The following is a 19,749-nucleotide window of genomic DNA, read 5'->3' as shown; positions in this document are numbered from 1 at the left end:
ACCCAGAAAAATATCTGGTATATGCAAACCAAATCACAGGCAATAGCTACAAGTTTGCAAACTTATCAACTGATTCAGACCGCAGTAAACAAACTACAGGTGTAAAAACGCCCTAAGAGGTCCAAAGTGTGCCAAAAATATCCCCCCATGCCATTACATCACCCGCAGTCTAAACTGCTGACACGAGGCAGGATGGATCCATATTTTCATGTCATTCAGGCGAAATTCTGACACCTCAATCTGACTGTTGCAGGAGAAATTGAGACTCTTCATCACTCGGCAATACTTCTTTTATTGTTATACTAAATAGTGAGCCCGTGTGTAAATTGAACCTTTAGTCTCTTGTTCTCAGCTGATGGGTGAGGGACTCAATGTGGTCTTCTGCTGCTTTAGCCCATCAACATGTTAGCTTTCCTATATATTTGTAAATTGCCAAATATCTAATAATTTATACAGATATCATTATTATCATGCAATATTTCCATTTGTTTACCATATTAGCATTTTTTTCCATATGAGCATGCATAATAATAGATGAACGTCCTTGTGCATGCAGCATGTCCAGAGAGTGAGAAGCTGATTTCAATTTATTATTAAGGAGAAAAGTAAAAATGTTTCTGTTATAGTTTAGAGGAAAATATTAAAATGTAAAATATATTTGTTTTAACGGTGTGTTTTAATGATTTAGATTCCAACATTATTTATATTATTTGACCCATTTGATCATCTTTTGCTGCCTTCTTTAATTATTTCCAAAGAAATAGAGGACCGTAATATACTAAAGCACAACATATTAATATTTCCCCCATGTCCAACCTCATAAATTGCAAGTAAAGCCAGCATGCAGCAATTAAACAAATGAGCCTAAGTCTGAAAGCACATTAAAACAGACACAAAATAATGAGACTCACTAATAATTAAACATTTGCCGGAGGAAATTGTTCAATGTTTCAATCAACTTTTAATATTTAGAATCTGCCTTTGAACATGTGCTGCTTCGCCCCATCACCAGCGCCAGTAATTATTGACTCTCACACATGAACATGCTAACGGTTGTCATGACAGCAGTAGTGCACAAGCTTGATTAGATGGCTGTCAGCTCACCTGCACTATATATTAGTAGTGGTGGTAACCACAGTAACAATGCCATTACTATTCCAGCAGCACAGCTCCATGTTTGCATAATGATAAAGCGCATACAGTAGATGTGACAAACATGTTATTCCTCTTAGAGGCTACAACAAAAGGTCAAAACCTGGAAGGGGTCAGTGCGTCAGAGCTGCGCCCGCTTAAATGAAGTGTAAAATAAAACGTTATCTGACCACTCAAGCTCCCGACAGACATTGATTCTTGACTTGAACAACAAAGAAAAGACATCACTGTGTTCGAATCAATGAGCGCACAGGAGAGCGGGAGATGTGACGGCACGGTGGCTAATTTGTGAATTTTAAAAGTCTCTGTGGATATTATCCAGTGCCGACCGTCTCCCTGCCCTCAGGTGCAAAAGACACACACACACACGAGCACACACACGAAAACACAAACACACAGTATGAGACGAGGAATTAGACCCCCAGAGTGAAGCGGTCCACCCCACCCTGCTCTCATGACCCCGTCTCTATAATTACACGTCTCTGCTCTCACATTCTCGACGTCTCTCTTGTTTTTCTTCCATTGTGGATATAATTAGCTTCAGACTTTATCTTCCCCTCTTTGCCCTCACTTCTTTTCCATGTGTCCACCAGTGCTGCCCTCATCTCCACCCCATCGTCTCCACCTAGTCTTCCATCGAACTCTTTGCCCTCCTGCGGGGGACAGAGTCCTCGGATCCTTCACTTTGCAAAAAATCACAAGTGAAAACAATATAAAAGCTCAAAAGTGTTATTGGCTGAATTTACTTTGAGCATCAAAAGTAACAGTGACTCTTTTTTATTTATCCATTTTTTTATCTACTGTCAAGTCATTTTCTTAATAAAAACCAGGTCACTTATCTTCACTTAAACTAAACCACCCTCTGTCAGTATTGTCTGTGTCACAGTGGACACATACAGTTAGGTCCACAAGTTTTTTGGACACTGACACTTTTCTTTGTGGTTTTGCCTCGGTGCACCACAGTCGGTTTCAAATCAAACAGTCAAGCTGTGACTGAAGTGCAGACTTTCAGCTTTAATTTAAAGTGCCTAACAAAAGCATTGCACTGACTGTTTAAGAGTTTTACAAACATACAAACCTGAAGTGTAGAATCCACATCACTACATGTGGTTTCATCGATTGAGATCTTTATTAAAGCTCCCTTCAGCTGCTGCTTGTTTGTAGGTCTCTCTGCCTTCAGGTTTGTATTTAATAACTTAAAACTATCCAGTTTCGTTGCCTCGAGAAACTCTTTTGCGTTTGAAATACGCTTTGGGTCATTATCCAGCTGTACAGTGAAGTGCTGTCTGATTGGTTTTGCAGATTTAGCCATGTGCACTTAACAATTCATCCTGCTACTTCTATCGGCAGTCACATGATCTATAAACGCTAGTTCCACTAGCAGACATAGGTCCCGATGCCATAACGCTGCCTCCATCTTGTTAGACAGATGCTGTGTTATGGTTTGGATCATGAGCTGTTTCTTTCCTTCTTGGTTTCTTCCGTCTAAAGAATTTTTCTCCCAACTGTGCCGGTTTGTTCAGATCATTTCTGGCAAACTTTAACCTGGTCTTCTTGTTCGTGAAACCATTACTTTTCATTGGCTTGTAAACCTTCTGTATTCATGAATACATCTCTTGATTGTAGACTTCAAAGTGACATCTAAAATCTAACTCCTCAACAGTGTTCTTGACTTTCCAAGACCTTTTTATTACCGAGGAAAGAATTTGTGAATAAAAAAAGGCTGTAATTCCTCAACAGTCAGACAATCCTTTTGTTAAACTCAGTGAATTCATGCTAAAAGTCAAAGCACTTTAGTGTGATTCCTTCCATAAAGGTAACACTGTAAATTTTGAGGATCATGATTAATGGATTCTAATCCCTCTGGTACTGTGTGTGAAATTACAGATAATACAAAATCCAGTGATTTTTCAACCTTAATTGTGTGGTTGCTATTGTATTGCTTATCCTCACGAATGTATTTTAAGTAATTATCTTTAAAGGCACAGATTTCCTGAATATGGGTGGTTTCAGAGCACGCCTCTGTGTAACATATCTTAGTCTAATTTCAGTAGCTATTTAAATTGTGCCGCTTGTTATTTTAACATTTGATGAGAAATGCACTCTTTAGCAGCTAAAAAGGTTGGAGAAACAGTGGTAACAGTTCAGTGTCATCAATGTTTTCATGTAACAACCTGACCTGTATCTGCAGATCAGATAAATGTTATGGAGTAAAAAGGGTTTTGTTCACCCGAACGTTGACCTTGAGTAAATCTACTTAGTTACTTTCCAGGATTGTCTCAGCATCTCTACTGACTTGCTGTTTGACGCTCTCCTTCCTCTGGGGTTATTTTACTTAATTATGTGGCATCTTCAAAACTCGTAGAGCGGCAGAGACCTCTTGACATGTCATGTCCTCATCCTCCACATCCCCCTGCCTCATCTTCATCCTGTCCTCCCACCACCCGCCCGTCTTTACGTCCTGCCGCCTATGATTCTCTCAGCAGTGTGCGTAAGCGGTTACGACATACGCACCTCCACCCAAAACACCTGTGCTCCCCTCTGAGATGACCTACTAACCACCCTCCTCCTCACTTCCTTTTTCTTCACTCAGCCTCTCCTCTGTAGAGCTGACATCAACTTTACCCTTTCGCCCATTAATCTCAACACTTTCTGCCGCCCTCCCCCTCCTCCCTCACATGCCCCATCGCAACCCAGACCCGAGCGCCCTCAGCCCCCACCCCCCCCCCCTAAAAAAAACCCTCCTGCTCGCCGACTTCCGCAGGAAATTACCTTGTCTAGCCGCTGCGCGCTTCACATCCACGCCTGCACTTTCAGAAAATGGCAATTCGAGTGACAAAACAGGACGAGCCTGAGAGTGGGATGTCTTGTTAGTGTGTGTGTTTATATGGTCTCAGATTTCTAGTCTTCATAAACAGTAAAAGTGTCAGAAGTGGCGATAACTCGTCGCATATTTCTCATCTTTGCAGCTCTTACATTGACACTGGCTGTGGTTTTTTGTGATTTTACAGTAAAGATCACTTTTAATTAGATTATTAAAGTAAAAAGTGTTATTTTAATAAACAACAACAACAACAACAAAATGAGTACAGTGTTCTGCACGCATTATTGTCTGCATTTAATTGTGCACTACTCTGTTAATTAATCTGTTTAATGAGAATGAAGGCAGCAGTGAGACAGTTTCAAAATAAGAGGCACTTTTGCTCCTGTTTTGCTAAAACCGCTTATACTCATTCTTCTTTGAGGGGAGCACTTTGAATTATTACACCGAGGCCTTACAATCAGTAGTTTTATCAGTAATTACATCCACAGGTGTTTTCACGTAATGTGTCTGATTAGTCCCCTTCACAGGCCTGTGGGGGCGTGCACAGACAGTTGGAGTGACACTCTTGTGCTACACCTGTTAAGCGAGATAAATTACAGCTTTGCCACAAACCTTTTTCACAGCAGATACTTTGACTTGGTACAAAAGAAAAAGCAGGTGCATTTTGGAGAGTTTACAAAGTTTCTCTTCTAGTTTAAAAAAAGCACTGTCTGCTGCTGGCTTTTTAACAACGAGACACCACATGTTCAGTGCAGTGCCACATGTTCGATTTGGCTTTTTTTTTTTTAATCCCGGATGCTCTTCCTGACACAAACAAAAAGGGAGCTGTGTCTCTTCCTGGGACTGAACTGGCGCAAGAGTTGGGAGTTCGCCTTGTAATCGGAAGGTTGCCGGTTCGAGCCCCAGCTTGGACAGTCTCGGTCGTTGTGTCCTTGGGCAAGACACTTCACCCGTTGCCTACTGGTGGTGGTCAGAGGGCCCGGTGGCGCCAGTGTCCGGCAGCCTCGCCTCTGTCAGTGCGCCCCAGGGTGGCTGTGGCTACAATGTAGCTTGCCATCACCAGTGTGTGAATGTGTGTGTGAATGGGTGGATGACTGGATGTGTAAAGAGCTTTGGGGTCCTTAGGGACTAGAAAAGCGCTATACAAATACAGGCCATTTACCATTTGAACTGCGAATTGAACTGTGGATCAGGGATTTCTAACTTTTAATGCATTTAATTTATTCTCTGCACATTTGCATCCTCTCTTTTTGTCATGTTATCACAAACTGCAGATCAGTGGGGTAGCATAAAACTGACAAATGGCCTGTATTTGGATAGCACTTTACTAGTCCCTAAGGACCCCAAAGCGCTTTACACATCCAGTCATCCACCCACTGGTGATGGCAAGCTACATTGTAGCCACAAGCCACCCTGGGGCACACTGCCGAACCGGGCCCTCTGACCACCACCGGTGAAGTGTCTCGCCCAAGGACACAATGACCGAGACTGTCAGAGCCGGGGCTCGAACCGGCAGCCTTCCAATTACAAGGCGAGCTCCCAACTCTTGCACCACAATCGCCCCACTGTAATGAGTCACCTACATGTTCGTACATACAGTGTCCAGCATGTGGGTCCACTTACGCTTTATGCTGTACTTGCGCAGACTGAATTTTAACATATTTAAAAGCATTGCAGTCGTTTCAGATGAAAAGTGAAGGAAGAATATTGCAGCGCCAGCAGTCGGGCAGAGAGAGAGCACAGGCTTATCTGATGGGACAAAATGAGCATGAATTTCTTGGTTACAAGCTTTGTCCCACGATTAATCAAATTGGAGACATTTACATGCAGCACAGATAATCTAGCTTTGCATATCCCTGAATTCATGATAAATGTTAGCATCCTGGATTCCAGTTACTCCCTATACTAGTTCCACTAATGCAAATTTAAAAAAACAAACAAACACTAATTCTGCAATTATTCATCTGACATTGCACTACAGTAAAAGTGGCATGCTTCTCTGCAGCACTTATGAACCTGAGTAAAATGTAAACATGCAAAATCTAAACAGCAACCCTGTTTGTATTTTCCTGAGCATACATAGATTTCCAAAACTGGTTATGCTTTAAATGTACAAATATAAAAAAACAGGCTCTGGTTCCACAGGGACCATTTGGTAACGAGTGCACTCGTAGTTCAAAACACATACACTGAATATACTGAAATAGTAGAATAATACTGTTTAACCTCAGACACGGAGCTAGATGCTGCTCAAGGTCAGTCGGCTCTCTGAAATTATTCTTCTGCCTCCTCAGATGTGGTCCCAACTCTGCCAACAAGAGCTCAAACTGCCCCACTGACATCCTGAAATATGCAGTTTTGATACAGCTTTAACTCCTGGATCAAACCCTGAAATCCTCCCTGATTCTGCCTTTTTGTGAGAATCAGATGACAATCTCCATTTCTTCATGTTCTTGTTCAGAAACATCAGAACCAGCTCATTTTCACTTGATATCTCCTTCAGTGTTTTTTGTAGTGCCTTTGTGGGGGTGGATTTTTCACAAACATGTAGGTGTAATTAGTTCTGAATTTCTGGTCGTTTTTTTGAAGCACACTTGGTGTGTAAAGACCTTAGAGAAAGCCAACTAAGAACCAAGACCATGTTTTCATGTTAACATGTCCACTTTCAGCTTTTAACGATATATTTGCTTGCCGGGACTTGTCACCAAAATCTTTTTTTAAATTCTTAACATCAAGATTCTTTAATTATTATGTAATGTCTTTCCTATAAGGCCAAAGTGTTAGGCCCCTCAGCCTACATACCATGTAGTGACCGCAAGGTAATCACTGACTGAAAGGGAAAAGAAGCTGGTGAGCAAGTGGAGTCTGCAGGTAGCTGACACTCTCTAGCGTGAAATTGGTCACAAAGCGGAATACAGTTCTGCACTAAAAAACCCTTCAGGATTGCTTTGGCCTCCAGCAGGCTGCCACAGTTGCAAAAGGTTTGCATGGATGACACTAACTTGTCTGGAAACACTCGTCAACTACCCACCAAGCGATAATGAAAATTTGAAAAGTGCAAGAAAAAGGAGAAATTCTGCCTTCAAAGTAAAAGCTGCACCTTTTGAAATGTGTTGGTTTCAGCGGCAATGCGGGGACCACTGCCGCCTCTGTAGGCTTGTATCACTGAGGCTACGTCCACACTAGCCCAGATAGATTTGAAAACGGTGTTTTCATCTGAAAACGGACCGCGTCCACACTAGCCCAGATAGATTTGAAAACGGTGTTTTCATCTGAAAACGGACCGCGTCCACACTAGCGTTTTCAGTCGTTTTCACAGAGTTGTGCGTCCACATTGAAACGGCCGAAAACGCTTACGTTCCAGTCCTGTGCATGAGAAAATGTGAGTGAGAAGAAAATCTATCTGGAGCATGTACAAACTGATGTTAATCTTTTTTAGGGCTGTCAAAATTGAGAGCAATCAAAACAACCGCTGTTTAATGCCCTCCGCTATCTTTATTTAATTGGTCACATGACTGCATCACATGACTAAAGTGCTTCATCGTCTTAGAAAGTCTGTGTTTTTGAGTGTCCACACTGCGACGGGGCAGCTCCGTTTTGAAATGTATGCGTTTTCTAGAGCGTTTTCAAAACGCTGCCTTTCTCCTTGAGGAAAACGCCATCTCAGTGTGGACGGGAGGCCAAAGCGGAGAGAAAACGATGCAAAAGGAAAACACATTAGTGTGGATGTAGCCTGAGGCCTTAAATGTTCCTACATCAAGAAGATACTATATAAAGTAAATATAAATAACCTTCAGCTTCTCTCTTATTTCCCAAGGGATTGCCGCAGTGGATGGATCAGCACGTTTGATTTGTTTCTTACAATAGAGATTTTTTCTGACACAACCCTACGATTTATCCAAGCCGATATAAGGTAAATATACTGTAGCTCATGAGACCTGAGTTTTTAGAGGCAGGGTTTAAATCACAGCAGGGATTCATGCTCAGATTCAGACATTTCACAATGTGATGCCTCAAAATATTTGTGGCTGCTGCTGTTGAGATTTGGCAACACAGGAAACCACTGAGAGAAGCGGAGGCTCTATGACAGCTGTGCTCTAACTTTATGCGCTCGTGTAGTCTACGGGGAGCTGATGTGGTTGAAGGGGAGCGATTGCTGAAAACAAAAGGTCTTCAACGAGTAATTTTGAAGGAGACAGCCAGGGTGTGTCTGAGAGAAAGATGATGTCTGAGAAATGTTCGAGACAGATAAAAGACAAGGACAAATCGATGGCACTGAAAGGAAGCCATTTCTTATACACTGAAAGGATAGTATACCTGCAGTCTGCTCTCAGTGACACACAATGACACATGCAGAAACAGGGACACGCCGTAATTTCACTGTGATCATGTAAATCAAGGTCCTCTTTTCTCCTCTAATAAAGAGACTCCTACTCCCGATCCAATTTGCACACAAATGAAATCATTAAAACACGCTTCCCTCGAGACGTTTACCCCCGAGTTATTAACTTATCTCTAAAAAACACAAGCTTCAAATCCTGATGGAATTAACCTTTTTGTGTTCTCCATCTGTGTGTGTGCGGGTTGCCTCTAGGATTCACAATCTGTGTGTTCAGTTGTGTCCGTAGAAGGAGAAATGAGAAGTGTGTGTGTGTGTACAATGCACACAACAGTATCAGCGCACATGAAGGTATGCAAGGAGAGTCAATTAGGGGACAAAAGAGAGGAGAGCACAAACGACAGGCGGAGAAAGAGTGAAAGAGAAACTCCGTGGAGAAAGAAAGCTCCGACTATGCTCCTCTCCTTTGGTTTCCCTCCACTGACTTCCCTCCGCTCGGCTCCCACACAGCAGGAATGCAGGTTACGTCGCTGTCTGTGTGTCCTATTGATGTCTTGAGAGTCACCGCTGACTGGTTTCACTGGTGGAAAGTAACTAAGTATATGCATTTAAAAAGTTTTTAAATTTGTTTCCTCTGCAGGCTTTGATTGTAATAGGAAATTATTAAAAGTTAGCTTGGCTGAGCTTTAAGACTTCATACAGGGGGAAACAATTAGCCAAAGGCAACAAAATCTCACTTGAGCACCTGTCAAACTCGCTAATTAACCCGCATCGCTTTGTTGGCTTAATCCGTGCATAAACACACACAAATCCAAACAATTTCTTGGTGGTTCCCAGGCAGCTGGCGGCGTCTCTAGGACAACACATCCACAACATCCACAACATCCACTGTTCCACTAAGATCTTAGTTCTTCAATTCTTTTAACCTAATCATCCATACAGGTAGTTTGCCTACTTTGATACTGCTCATATATATGAGCAAAGAGGTTTACAGAGGCGCCACTTAAAATGGGATTAAACACCCACACGGACCATTCATGTAGTAACGCAAGCTGGATTGGTGTCTGCTTTCAGTCAGTTTACTTTTTTTCCTGCTGATATACATCAGGCTAGTACATTTCTTTATAATGGTTGTTTTTGGATTACTGATCTCTGTGTTTAAGTCACCAAATCCAACCTTATATTAATTTTTAGCATCATTTTCAAACCTGTGTATATAGCAGGTTTAAAACTCCACAAGATGGCTTTAATTATAAACCAGCATTGCAAAGACAATGACATAAACAATCGGTTTGACAATATTTGTTTCACCAATTCAAATGTACTCACTGAATGTTAATACAAATCGCAAATTAGCCAATCACAGGGCAGCAATTCAGTGTATTTAAGGATGGAGACATGGTCAAGATGACCTGCTGAAGTTCAAACCTGGGATCAGAAAGGGGAAGAAAGCGATTTAAGTAAGTTTGCATAGACCAGCCTGTCTGGCACCAGGAAGCAGACGGGCTGGTCTGAGTATTTAAGAAACTGCTGATCTACTGAGATTTTCCTCCACAACCATCTCAAGTTTAGAGAGAATGGTCTGAAAAAGAAATAAAATATCCAAGAAGTGGAAATCTTCTTGGTGAAAACCAGACTGCTTTGAGTTATACAGAAGAGCATCTCTCAATTCACAACATGGAACCTTGAAGCAGAAGACCACACCAAGTGCCACTCCTGTCAGCTAAGAACAGGAAACTGCACAAGTGCACCAAAATTGAACAACAGAAGATTATAGAAACATTGTTTGGTTTGATGAGTGTTGAATATTTAGAAGATAGTGGCAGAATTGTGCATATATAACAGAGGTCATGGCTCCAATCCCACCTTGTATCAGTGGTTGAGGGTGGTGATGGTGGTGTAATGGTGTGGGGGGAATAATATAGCCCTAACTAAGCATAGTTTAAACACCACGAGCTACCTGAGTATTGTTGCTGACCATGTCCAGTATCCATATTTTAATGGGTGCTTCCAACAGGATAAAACACCATGGCACAAAAGCTCATATCAACTCAAACTGGTTTCTTGAATATTGTCAATGACTTCACTGTACATAAATGGTAAAATGGCCTGTATTTGGATAGCGCTTTACTTACCGTAGTCCCTATGGACCTCAAAGTGCTTCACACTACGTTTTGTCATCCACCCATTCACACACTGGTGATGGCAAGCTATGTTGTAGACACAGTCACCCTGGGGCGCACTGACAGAGGCGAGGCTGCCGGACACTGGCGCCACCGGGCCCTCTGACTACCACCAGCAGGCAACGGGTGAAGTGTCTTGCCCAAACAGACAACGACCGAGACTGTCAGAGCTGGGGCTCAAACCGGCAACCTTCCAATTACAAGATGAACTGCCAACTCTTGAGCCACGATTGACCTCCACAGTCACCAGATTTAAATCTAATAGAGTATCTTTGGGATGTGATCACACAGGAGATTCACATCACAAAGACTAGAATCTCTGAGGAATGTCTACAGCAGCTTGTTGAATTTTTGGCAAGGAGGTCCAACATGGTACTAGCTACGTGCGGCTAATGAAATGGCCGGTGATTGTATATTTTGACGTGTAGATATAGATAATCACTATCCACAGACCATCCATTTCAAACTACTGATCAGAGACCATTATGGAGGCATGGATATAAAAATGTTTGCATAAAAAATGACTTATCTGACTTAATTCTTTTAATGATTAATTGAAAACTGAAAATGTGTTAGGCTGTCCTGAAAAACTAATTTCAAACTGACGATGCCACCACAGAGCTGTGGTTGAAGCAAACACTACTGCGTGTTGATGTCCAGTGTTTTGTTGACCCATCTATCTAATCGACCTCCTGTTGTAAAAACTAAACCTGAATTCTTCCTTTGTTACTATGTCATCTGAAAATGTCACATATAAGAATACAACGGGCTGTGGGCCTTTGAATTAATTCTCTTTAACACAGATAGAGACACACAAAGACAACAGATTATCATGAGAGCTGAGAGGCTGACGGGAAAGAACTTGTCACACAAATGACAAGTGAAGATATTTGCATATGCCTGCACTTTGCATGTTGCTCTGAGCAGAGAGCCTTTGTTTTCGCCTACATGTGACCCGAGATAGCCTCGATAGCTCTTCTGATGAAGAGCCAAGTTGGATTAGACTTGTTGTGTTAAGATGTGAGAAATTTGTTGGTGGATTAACTTGAAAACAAGGAAGTAAAACGATATTATCACCTCCCTCATTTTCTTTATCAAACAGTACACAGTGAATGGAGAGGATGAAGATTTACATCTAGAGGTGATACACTGCCCGGCCAAAGCTGCCAAAACCTCACACCCTCTATTGTTTAGTTAGATTGCCTTTAGCGTTGATGGCAGCACACATTTGCTATTTTATCGCTTATGCTTATGCAGACTTACGTTCATTTTTCACAAAGATCCCATTGATGATGGGATCATGATCAAACCACTGCGTGTAGTCTTCTCCATCCCGTCCCAACGATTCTCAATAGAGTTAAATATATTCAGACGGTCAGCTGACCTGATTTTTGGGCACATAAGGTTAAAAAACTCAAGCAGTCAGATCATAACACTGCCTCCCCTGGACTGTACGGTGCACAATAGGCATGACCGGCTCAACACTTCATTCGCCTTTCTCATGACCTTCTTTGCTCAAGAGCTTGAACTTTGTGCTCCAGAGCAAAGAGAAGACTCTTTTATTCTCCCAACTATCCTCAATGATGGTGAGATGGTGGTTTTCTTAAGGCTGCACTGCTGTTTAGACTCAGTCTCTTGGCTTCTCCATTAGTTCTACAGCTGCTTTTTAAAAATTTTATGTTACCAAACATTTGACTGCTCTTTGTTCACAACCATTCAAGATTTTTTCCAACCACTGAAGGTGATGGTTCACTGATTTCCTTCTAGGTTTTAATAACATCTAAAACAGTTCTGATAGTTTCAACAATTTTCTTAGCTTTCTTTCTGAAACAGGGCAACACGACTAAAGGATATAAGCTACTCATTGCATCAGCTGGGGTCAATAACCTGCTGCCAGCTGAAGGATACTAATCACTTCTGAAATTATCCAATGGAAGAAAAAATTTTCTTAGTTAAAACATTCCATCTTAACACTTTGCTTGGATTACAACACTGGTCAACACGCATTTTGCAACTGGGATTCTTTCGCTGCACTTCAAGAAATTTCAACAATGCATTTCAGCATTTAAGAAACAATTTTGGTGAGGAAAGGTGAAGCCAAAATTACGGTAAGGAATGTGTTTTGGTTGATCCTGAATCTGTGAACTAATGCTTAATCATGAGTTCAAAAGGAAACTGAAGCCAACTGAATCAGCAGCATGGGAAGCATTAGTGCAGGTTATCCAGAATTTTCTTGGCAATCAGAGATCAGAGAGCTACACTGAGCTTGTGGATAACATGCTGGAAGCATATCAGCTGATGAGCGCTAGAATGTTACCGAAGAATGGCCATTTTTACATGCTCATCTGGACTTTTGTAGCACTGGGAAAATTTTCACCAACATATAAAAGTAGTGGAAACCCAACATCAGAGACAATTTAATCCACACATGATAGGTGACTACAGTTAGTTCTCACAAACAGAGACTAATGTGCAGCACAAGTGCAAAAGCAAGTGTCCCAAACATATTTGAGAATTCTGACCTTGTTTTATTTGGAGCAATATTAACTCTGGTATCATCTTCTGGTTTGTTTTTAGAAGAAAACATTTTAAAAATCTGTAGGAAATAAATTTGCCTTGCACAAAAAGTAAGAAAACGTGTGTCTCTTTGTTGTATAAAGCTTCTTGGCAATAAATCTTATGCTGTTGAAAAGCCTGTTTATTTACCCTTAAGTGATGCCCCGTTTCTAATGAAAATCCATTTGTGGGTTGAGCGGCAGAGCTTTTAGAATTGGGCATCTTGGCTCACGTTCTTACAGCCAGCATCAAAACAACTCCATATCTGTTAACGGTCAACATTTCTGCTATTCATGCGCTCGGTGTGCTGCTTTTATCTCTACTCCTGACAACACAAAGAAAGACCCACATCAATGCAAACCCAAGAGATACATTTACCCTGAATGACAAGACTAAAGGCAAGAGGAAGTCGGTATTCACTAAACACACACACACTCGAAACCACATTCGTGCGCAGACTCTTTGCTGAATGTGAGTTTTTCCCAGCTATAGCCTCTAGCGGTGAACCTGACCATCAATGGGTTTTAACACTTGACATGAGGATTACAAATGGCGGGGACTTCACTCCATTCACTTTGTCCTAACAGGATTTCTGTGGCACCTATCAAATCGTCCTTTGTCGCAGTTTGTTTAAAAAAAAAAGAAGAAAAAAAAAGGCGGGCATAACCAGACCTTGATAAACTAGTTGTGAGTCACAAAGGGTCGGGAAATATCAGATTCACGTCCCACATTGTCTGGTGAGTGCCGTTTTCACAGTGAATCAATACATATAGGAGACTCTCTCGCCCAAGAAAATGACTTCATAGGTCTTTTATGACGACGGTAAATACGATCTATACGTCTGTCCTAAAGTTAAGAAAACTTCAGTGGCCTTGTAAGTGGAGAGCTTCAGGGATGACGTATTTTTGACTGAAAGTCAGCATCAACCTGGGTCCCTCAACAAAAAGTCAAACTTATTTTTTGGGAATTTTACAGAAGAAAAATGCTGTGGTACATAAAAGCATGTGGTATGTGTTTTACTCAACCAGTTAATATTCTACACTACTACTACTATTAATACAGTAAAATTAAAAGGTTAATTAATGTTAGGCTGTCAACAAAACTTCAGATTTACCACCACTAAGCTTTGTGCTATATGTGATAACACTGAATGTCCCTGAATATAATCATATAACCACTTATTCTAAAGCGCCATATTTACTTACACGTTTTATATTATGGAAAAAAAAACACAGATCTTATTTTTAGGCAATTCAAATTTCAAAAGAATCTTTGATTTCAAGACAAAGCAAAAAGATCAGTACCCCGATTATTTAGAAAGTACCGTAGAGATTAATAACATCTGCACAACACTGAAAAAGGTGTGTTTAAAGCCTAACTATCAAAAATGAGACTCAAACTTCAGTTTCCGTGTCAAAGGTCCAATTTCTTCTGGAAATGCTTCTAATGTTCATTGAAGAAATGCTGATATTAGTAGGAACAAACAATTACTAAGATTATTTTATTGGATGACTTGTCTAAAACTCTCTTTCTGTCTCTGCGTTTGTTTGTTTCCTCTGCACCTTTAACTTTCACCGTTACGTTAGTGCATTGCTTTTCTTATTTCACTTCATGAAAACAGATTCACCAGTGAAATGAACATCAGATGAAGGCCATAAAGAAACAACCTCATATCTACGAAGTCTTTGAACTTTTCTGATCTCTGCTGAAACGCCACAGCTAAAATATTCCAGACCGCTGAGTATCCATGCATCTAACGCCGGGGTCAAAAAAAAGCCACGTCTCTCAGTCTATCTGTACCGTCACTGATAACCAGGAGGCAAAGCTAAACTCTGCATTTTCATTTTCAAAGACAGACTGAAAATAGCAACGATATCCTATTTCATCCTCTGTCACTCGAGGGATGATTCGTCTGCACTTTTCACATAATAAGCAAACGAAAAACATTAAATGTTGTTACACTATGTGACATTTTGTAAAGTTTCCTCACTGAAAAATAAGCTTGTTTGTCAGGAGCAGATTGACACCACTTGGGACTCGAATAATGCTAAAGCTGTGATACCTTAAGCGTGGTGTAAAGACTGGAAACGGGAAAACCAGCAAACCTGACTTCAGACTTCAAAAGGATAGCAATGCAAACTCACTGCTACATTTGGTAAAATGGTAACTGGCCTGCATTTGTATAGCGCTTTTCTAGTCCCAAAGGACCCCAAAGCGCTTCACACTACATTCAGTCATTTCACTACTTACATCAGATTTTACGCATCAAGACATAATTTTTGAAAAAAAAGTGCATTATTTATATATAAACCACCTTTAGCAGCAATAACTTGAAGTAGCGGTTTTCTTTCTTGCCGAGGAATTTTGAACCACTCTTCTTTACAGCATTGCTTCAGTTCATTGAGGGTTGCAGGAATTTGTTTATGCAGAGCTCTCTTAAGGTCCCTTCACAGTATTTTGAGTCAGGTTGAGGTCTGGTTGTTGACTGGGCCATTGCAAAACCTATATTCTTTGTTTTTGTCATCCATGCTGCTGTAGTTTACTGCTGTGGTTGCAATCATTATCCTGTTGCATGAATCAATTTGAGCCAAGCTTTAGCTGTGATACAAATGGCCTACGTTTGACTCTAGAGTTCACAATCAAGGTGCGCAGGTGGCTGCAAAAAAAGCCCAAATCATCACCTTTCCACCACTGTGCTTGACAGTTTAAATGAGGTTTGATATGAAATTTTCCTTCTATTATGCATTTTCTCCAAATGTGTTACTGTGCATCTTTTTAGAGATAAGAAGCTGTCTTTCTGCAACTTTTTCAAACAAACCATGCTTATTCAGTCTTTCTCTAATTGTACTGTCATGAACTTAAAGAGAAAGGTATTAGTCTTCACATTGAACATGTAACGAAAAGTTGAACTATTCTCATAAAACCCTCTCAGAGAGGCTGCCTTTCAGTAAAGCTTTTACAGGTGCTCTAAAACCAATAGAAAAAGCTGATTTAGCCATAAGCTGAGAAATCATGGCGCAGACTTACAGGAGCCTAATAGCGATGGACCCCTGCAGTCATTTTTGATAGCATGATACGCAAACCAAACAAAACACGAGAAATTACAGCTACATAAACAAATGCAGACAAAAACACAGGCGCGCATTTCCCTGAAGAGATTAGTGTGAGAAATGAAGACTGCACATGTGAGCGGAGGGCAGGGGACAGAAAGAGCTCACCTTTCCTCATAATGACTTTGCTCACCTGTTCATCCCCTCACCTGGGGCAGGGGGATCACTCTACCTCCCTCACCCACCACCCACTACCCTCCACCTCCCAGAGATGGCCAGATAAAGCAGGCCTTTCAGTTGAAAATGCTCTAAGGTTGCCACAGAGTGTCCCGGCTCTCTCTCCCCTGAAGCCCAGCCCGCCCTGCGGCCCGGCCCTGAAACTGATCCAGGTAAAGCTTTCTGACGGAGAACTTTCTCACACTCGTACCTGCCAGTCACGCACTTCCCCGGTGAAAAGTGTGACACACGCACTAGATATACAGCACACACATGAAAACTCACACAAAAGCAAACTATACACAGATAAGGGAAGATAATTGGCTCTGGGACAGGGAGTCTCACAGGTAAATGGACTGATACTAATCAAGAAAAAGAAACCTAAACCAAAGCTGTGTAACATTCCTTTGTGTGTGTTTGTACTTAGATTGTTGCAGGGACATAAACTGTTTTCAGTCACACTGCAGGAACAATAACCAAGCCCCCATAACATAAATCAATTAATTTCAGTATGAAGGGTTAGTTTTCAGGTTTAGCGTAAGTCTCCGGGAAATTAATGTGAGTCAAAGTAACGTCCTCTGAAGTGAAGGAAATACTGCAGACATATTAGGAGTGTGTGTGTGTGTGTGTGTGTGTGTGTGTGTGTGTGTGTGTGTGTGTGTGTGTGTGTGTGTGTGTGTGTGTGTGTGTGTGTGTGTTTCTGAAGCCTCACCTGGGGGTTTTGTGCTACATAACAAACATTATTACGACATAATATGATTATGGCTTAGAAGCGTGAGGTCTTTGACTGCCATTTCTGTAATTCTTTCATTATGAGAAACAAGCTGGGAGCGATCAAAGACAAAGAAAGGGTAACAGGAAATACTGCAGGAGCATTTCTTCAGTGCAAGAAACAAACAAAACCTTTTCACATCCACGGGAAAATTGTGGATGACTTCTATGTGTCCTTGCCAAGACATTTTGAACAGATTCTCTTAGCTCTGGTTTCACCGATAAACAAGAGTTAAATGTGAGAATAAAGTACAGTAAAGGAGTGACTAATGAGCACCCAGATGGACTAATGGATTCTTAGAAAATGGGTTGATGGGAAGAGATAAGTGCTATGCCTAATTACTGTATTTGTGTTACACTATGATTAAACCTTTTTACTCTCCTGTCATTTTAAGAGTCACGTGACACATGAAGACCCCACTTGCTGTTTTATTCCAACAGCTGCACCTTCCCCCGAACCTCTGAAAAGGCTAACACTTGAAAGGTGCTTACTTTTCGAATGTTTTTTTTTATTTTTACCAAAACAATCAATTGCTTCTGCTATTAGCACTCCACTGTGTTTTACAGATGCTTCAATGTTGCTCTTCTTTCCTGACTGCATCTTTAAATTTTGACAATCATTTGAAACTAATATTTCACTCCATAAGACACTGAACCATCTTATTAGGCAAAAACAAAACTATTTTATGCGTTTCAAACTGTGTAAACTTTATTATTTTTCATGGATTCAATAAAATAAATTTGAAAAAAAATGTTTCTGGCTGCAAGTAACATCACTCTCATTTTCAGGTTTGTGTGTTTTTGCTCATAAACCAAAGATCACAAATATCCAAAAATTCTAATCATGGGCAACAAGAAAATCTGTGTCAAACACTGTCAAATATTTTCATTTCATTCTTTTAATAACCCTTTAACAGCTTAGATCAGGTCTTCTTGGGTCAGTCTGGGAGATGTAAGATGTGTGATTCACCAGGAAGATTATCTTTCTTTCATGAGCACATTAGCAAATTCTGTGTTTTCCATATTGTAATACTCTAGTAGAAAAATATGTTGTGGTTATTGTGATACAAAAGCATGTGAGTGTGAAGCTCTGAGTGTCATCGTTATTCTCCTCTAGCCTCAGTTTGAGTGTATTGTTTCCCACTTGAAGCTTAGCCTGTTCCCTTGGTAACCATACTGCTAACCATCACTGCCCCTGTACTTACCGGCCAGGCGTACTGGAAAGGAATGACAATGTGTCCATTACTCCCGTCCTCTCCTCCTCCCCCCCTGTCGTGTCCTCTGTGGTGGAACAACTGGGAGTTTCCACCCAGGACACCCGTACTGCCGGTACCAAAGGTGCAGGCTCCAGTTGGGGCGACCCGGGCCTGGTACTCCTTGAGGCAGGCCTGGAAGAAAGTGTCACACTGGTCCCTGGCAGAGCAGTGCTGTGCTCCGCTGGCCTGGAGATCACAGCATTCTCCTGTTTGCAGACGACCATGTGGGTTCTGAAAGTGTCGGATCTGAAGCTCAAACATCCCAACCGCACAGACAGCCTGAATCCAGAGAGAGCAGAGAGGAGAGCAAAGGAGAGAATTACATTAATATATTATCAAACTTGCACAGTCACTGCAGTGATGGAAGATCACCAAGTAATGACAGGTGATTTACATTTACAGGCCATTTTAGGTTGTGTAAAAATTCACGTCATTGCTGTGTCTTGCTTCAAGTTCTACTTAAAAATGTCTCATTAGGACAGGAAGTGAAAGAAGGTAATTGCAAAAGCTTTTAATTTATAAGAGGAGTTGTTTTATCTTTTTATCATTTATAAAATCAAACAATGTTTAAATTACAGTTGGTGCAAAGTTAGAAACCAATTAATCTTAAAAAATGGACCGCAGGCCTTTCCAGAAACATACAAGAGAAGCCTCTGATGAGCTGTAACATTAGAGACGTTATAAGAGAGAGACAGGGCAATCAAAGAAACCTTCATTGAAATCTATGGGAGAACTCTGCCTCGGGAAAGATGGTGGTGCAAGTTTAACATCCAGGGGAAAAAGCTCATTTCAGCTGAATGTCAGTAAACCTTTCAGATGTTAGGTTTTAGATTTTAATGCTGATTATATGCATCCAGTTTTATGTCTCAGTGATCAATGATTTACCATACATAGCACTTTAAAATACCTGCCCAAACAAATGCACTGAGGTGTCTGAAGATGGCTGCTGAATGCTGAGGTTTCTGGTTACTGAAAAACTAAGAATGTAAGTGCATGAAAGTTAAGACTTCTTATCCTACAGAAAAGGATTTAACAGGATTTCACAATTATTCGTGTTTAAAAAGTGTTATGTGTTTTCTTAAAATCCTAGACTGAACCTAGACTTGTAGACAAAAACAGGTAGCCTACTTTACTGACACTATCTCCTTAGCAATGACAAACAGAGATTACCTTGGACAACTAAAAATATTGTCCTTTTTTCTTGTTTAAAATATTTGTCATATACATATTTATATATACCTTAAAGTTATCTTAATTGGCTTTCTACAATATTTCAGGCAACTTGCAAATAGTTTCATTGACATTATCATTGTTTGTATTGTTCTAATCAATATTTATTAAAAATTACTCTTGATTTGGGCCATTTTGTTCACCCATGGTATTGAAAATGGTAATAACTATC

At 40.8% G+C, this 19,749-nt stretch overlaps 1 protein-coding gene across 1 annotated transcript in view; it reads right to left on the bottom strand.

The window, feature by feature from the left end:
* LOC146694105 (uncharacterized) overlaps positions 1-19,749 on the bottom strand; it is a 58,325-nt gene that overhangs the window by 32,130 nt on the left and 6,446 nt on the right. The window contains exon 2 of the mRNA XM_085430207.1: positions 18,297-18,626. Within this exon, the coding sequence (XP_085286333.1) occupies positions 18,297-18,626 (330 nt within the window). The remainder of the gene's footprint in view (positions 1-18,296; positions 18,627-19,749) is intronic.

Source organism: Copadichromis virginalis, linkage group LG14 (assembly GCF_057382275.1).
Source record: "Copadichromis virginalis isolate Kocher_CV1m ecotype Utaka linkage group LG14, C_Virginalis_male_GT1.1, whole genome shotgun sequence".
Lineage (NCBI taxonomy): Eukaryota > Metazoa > Chordata > Actinopteri > Cichliformes > Cichlidae > Copadichromis > Copadichromis virginalis.
Note: the sequence above shows the minus strand (reverse complement) of the source record. Positions and strands in the feature narration are given on the sequence as shown.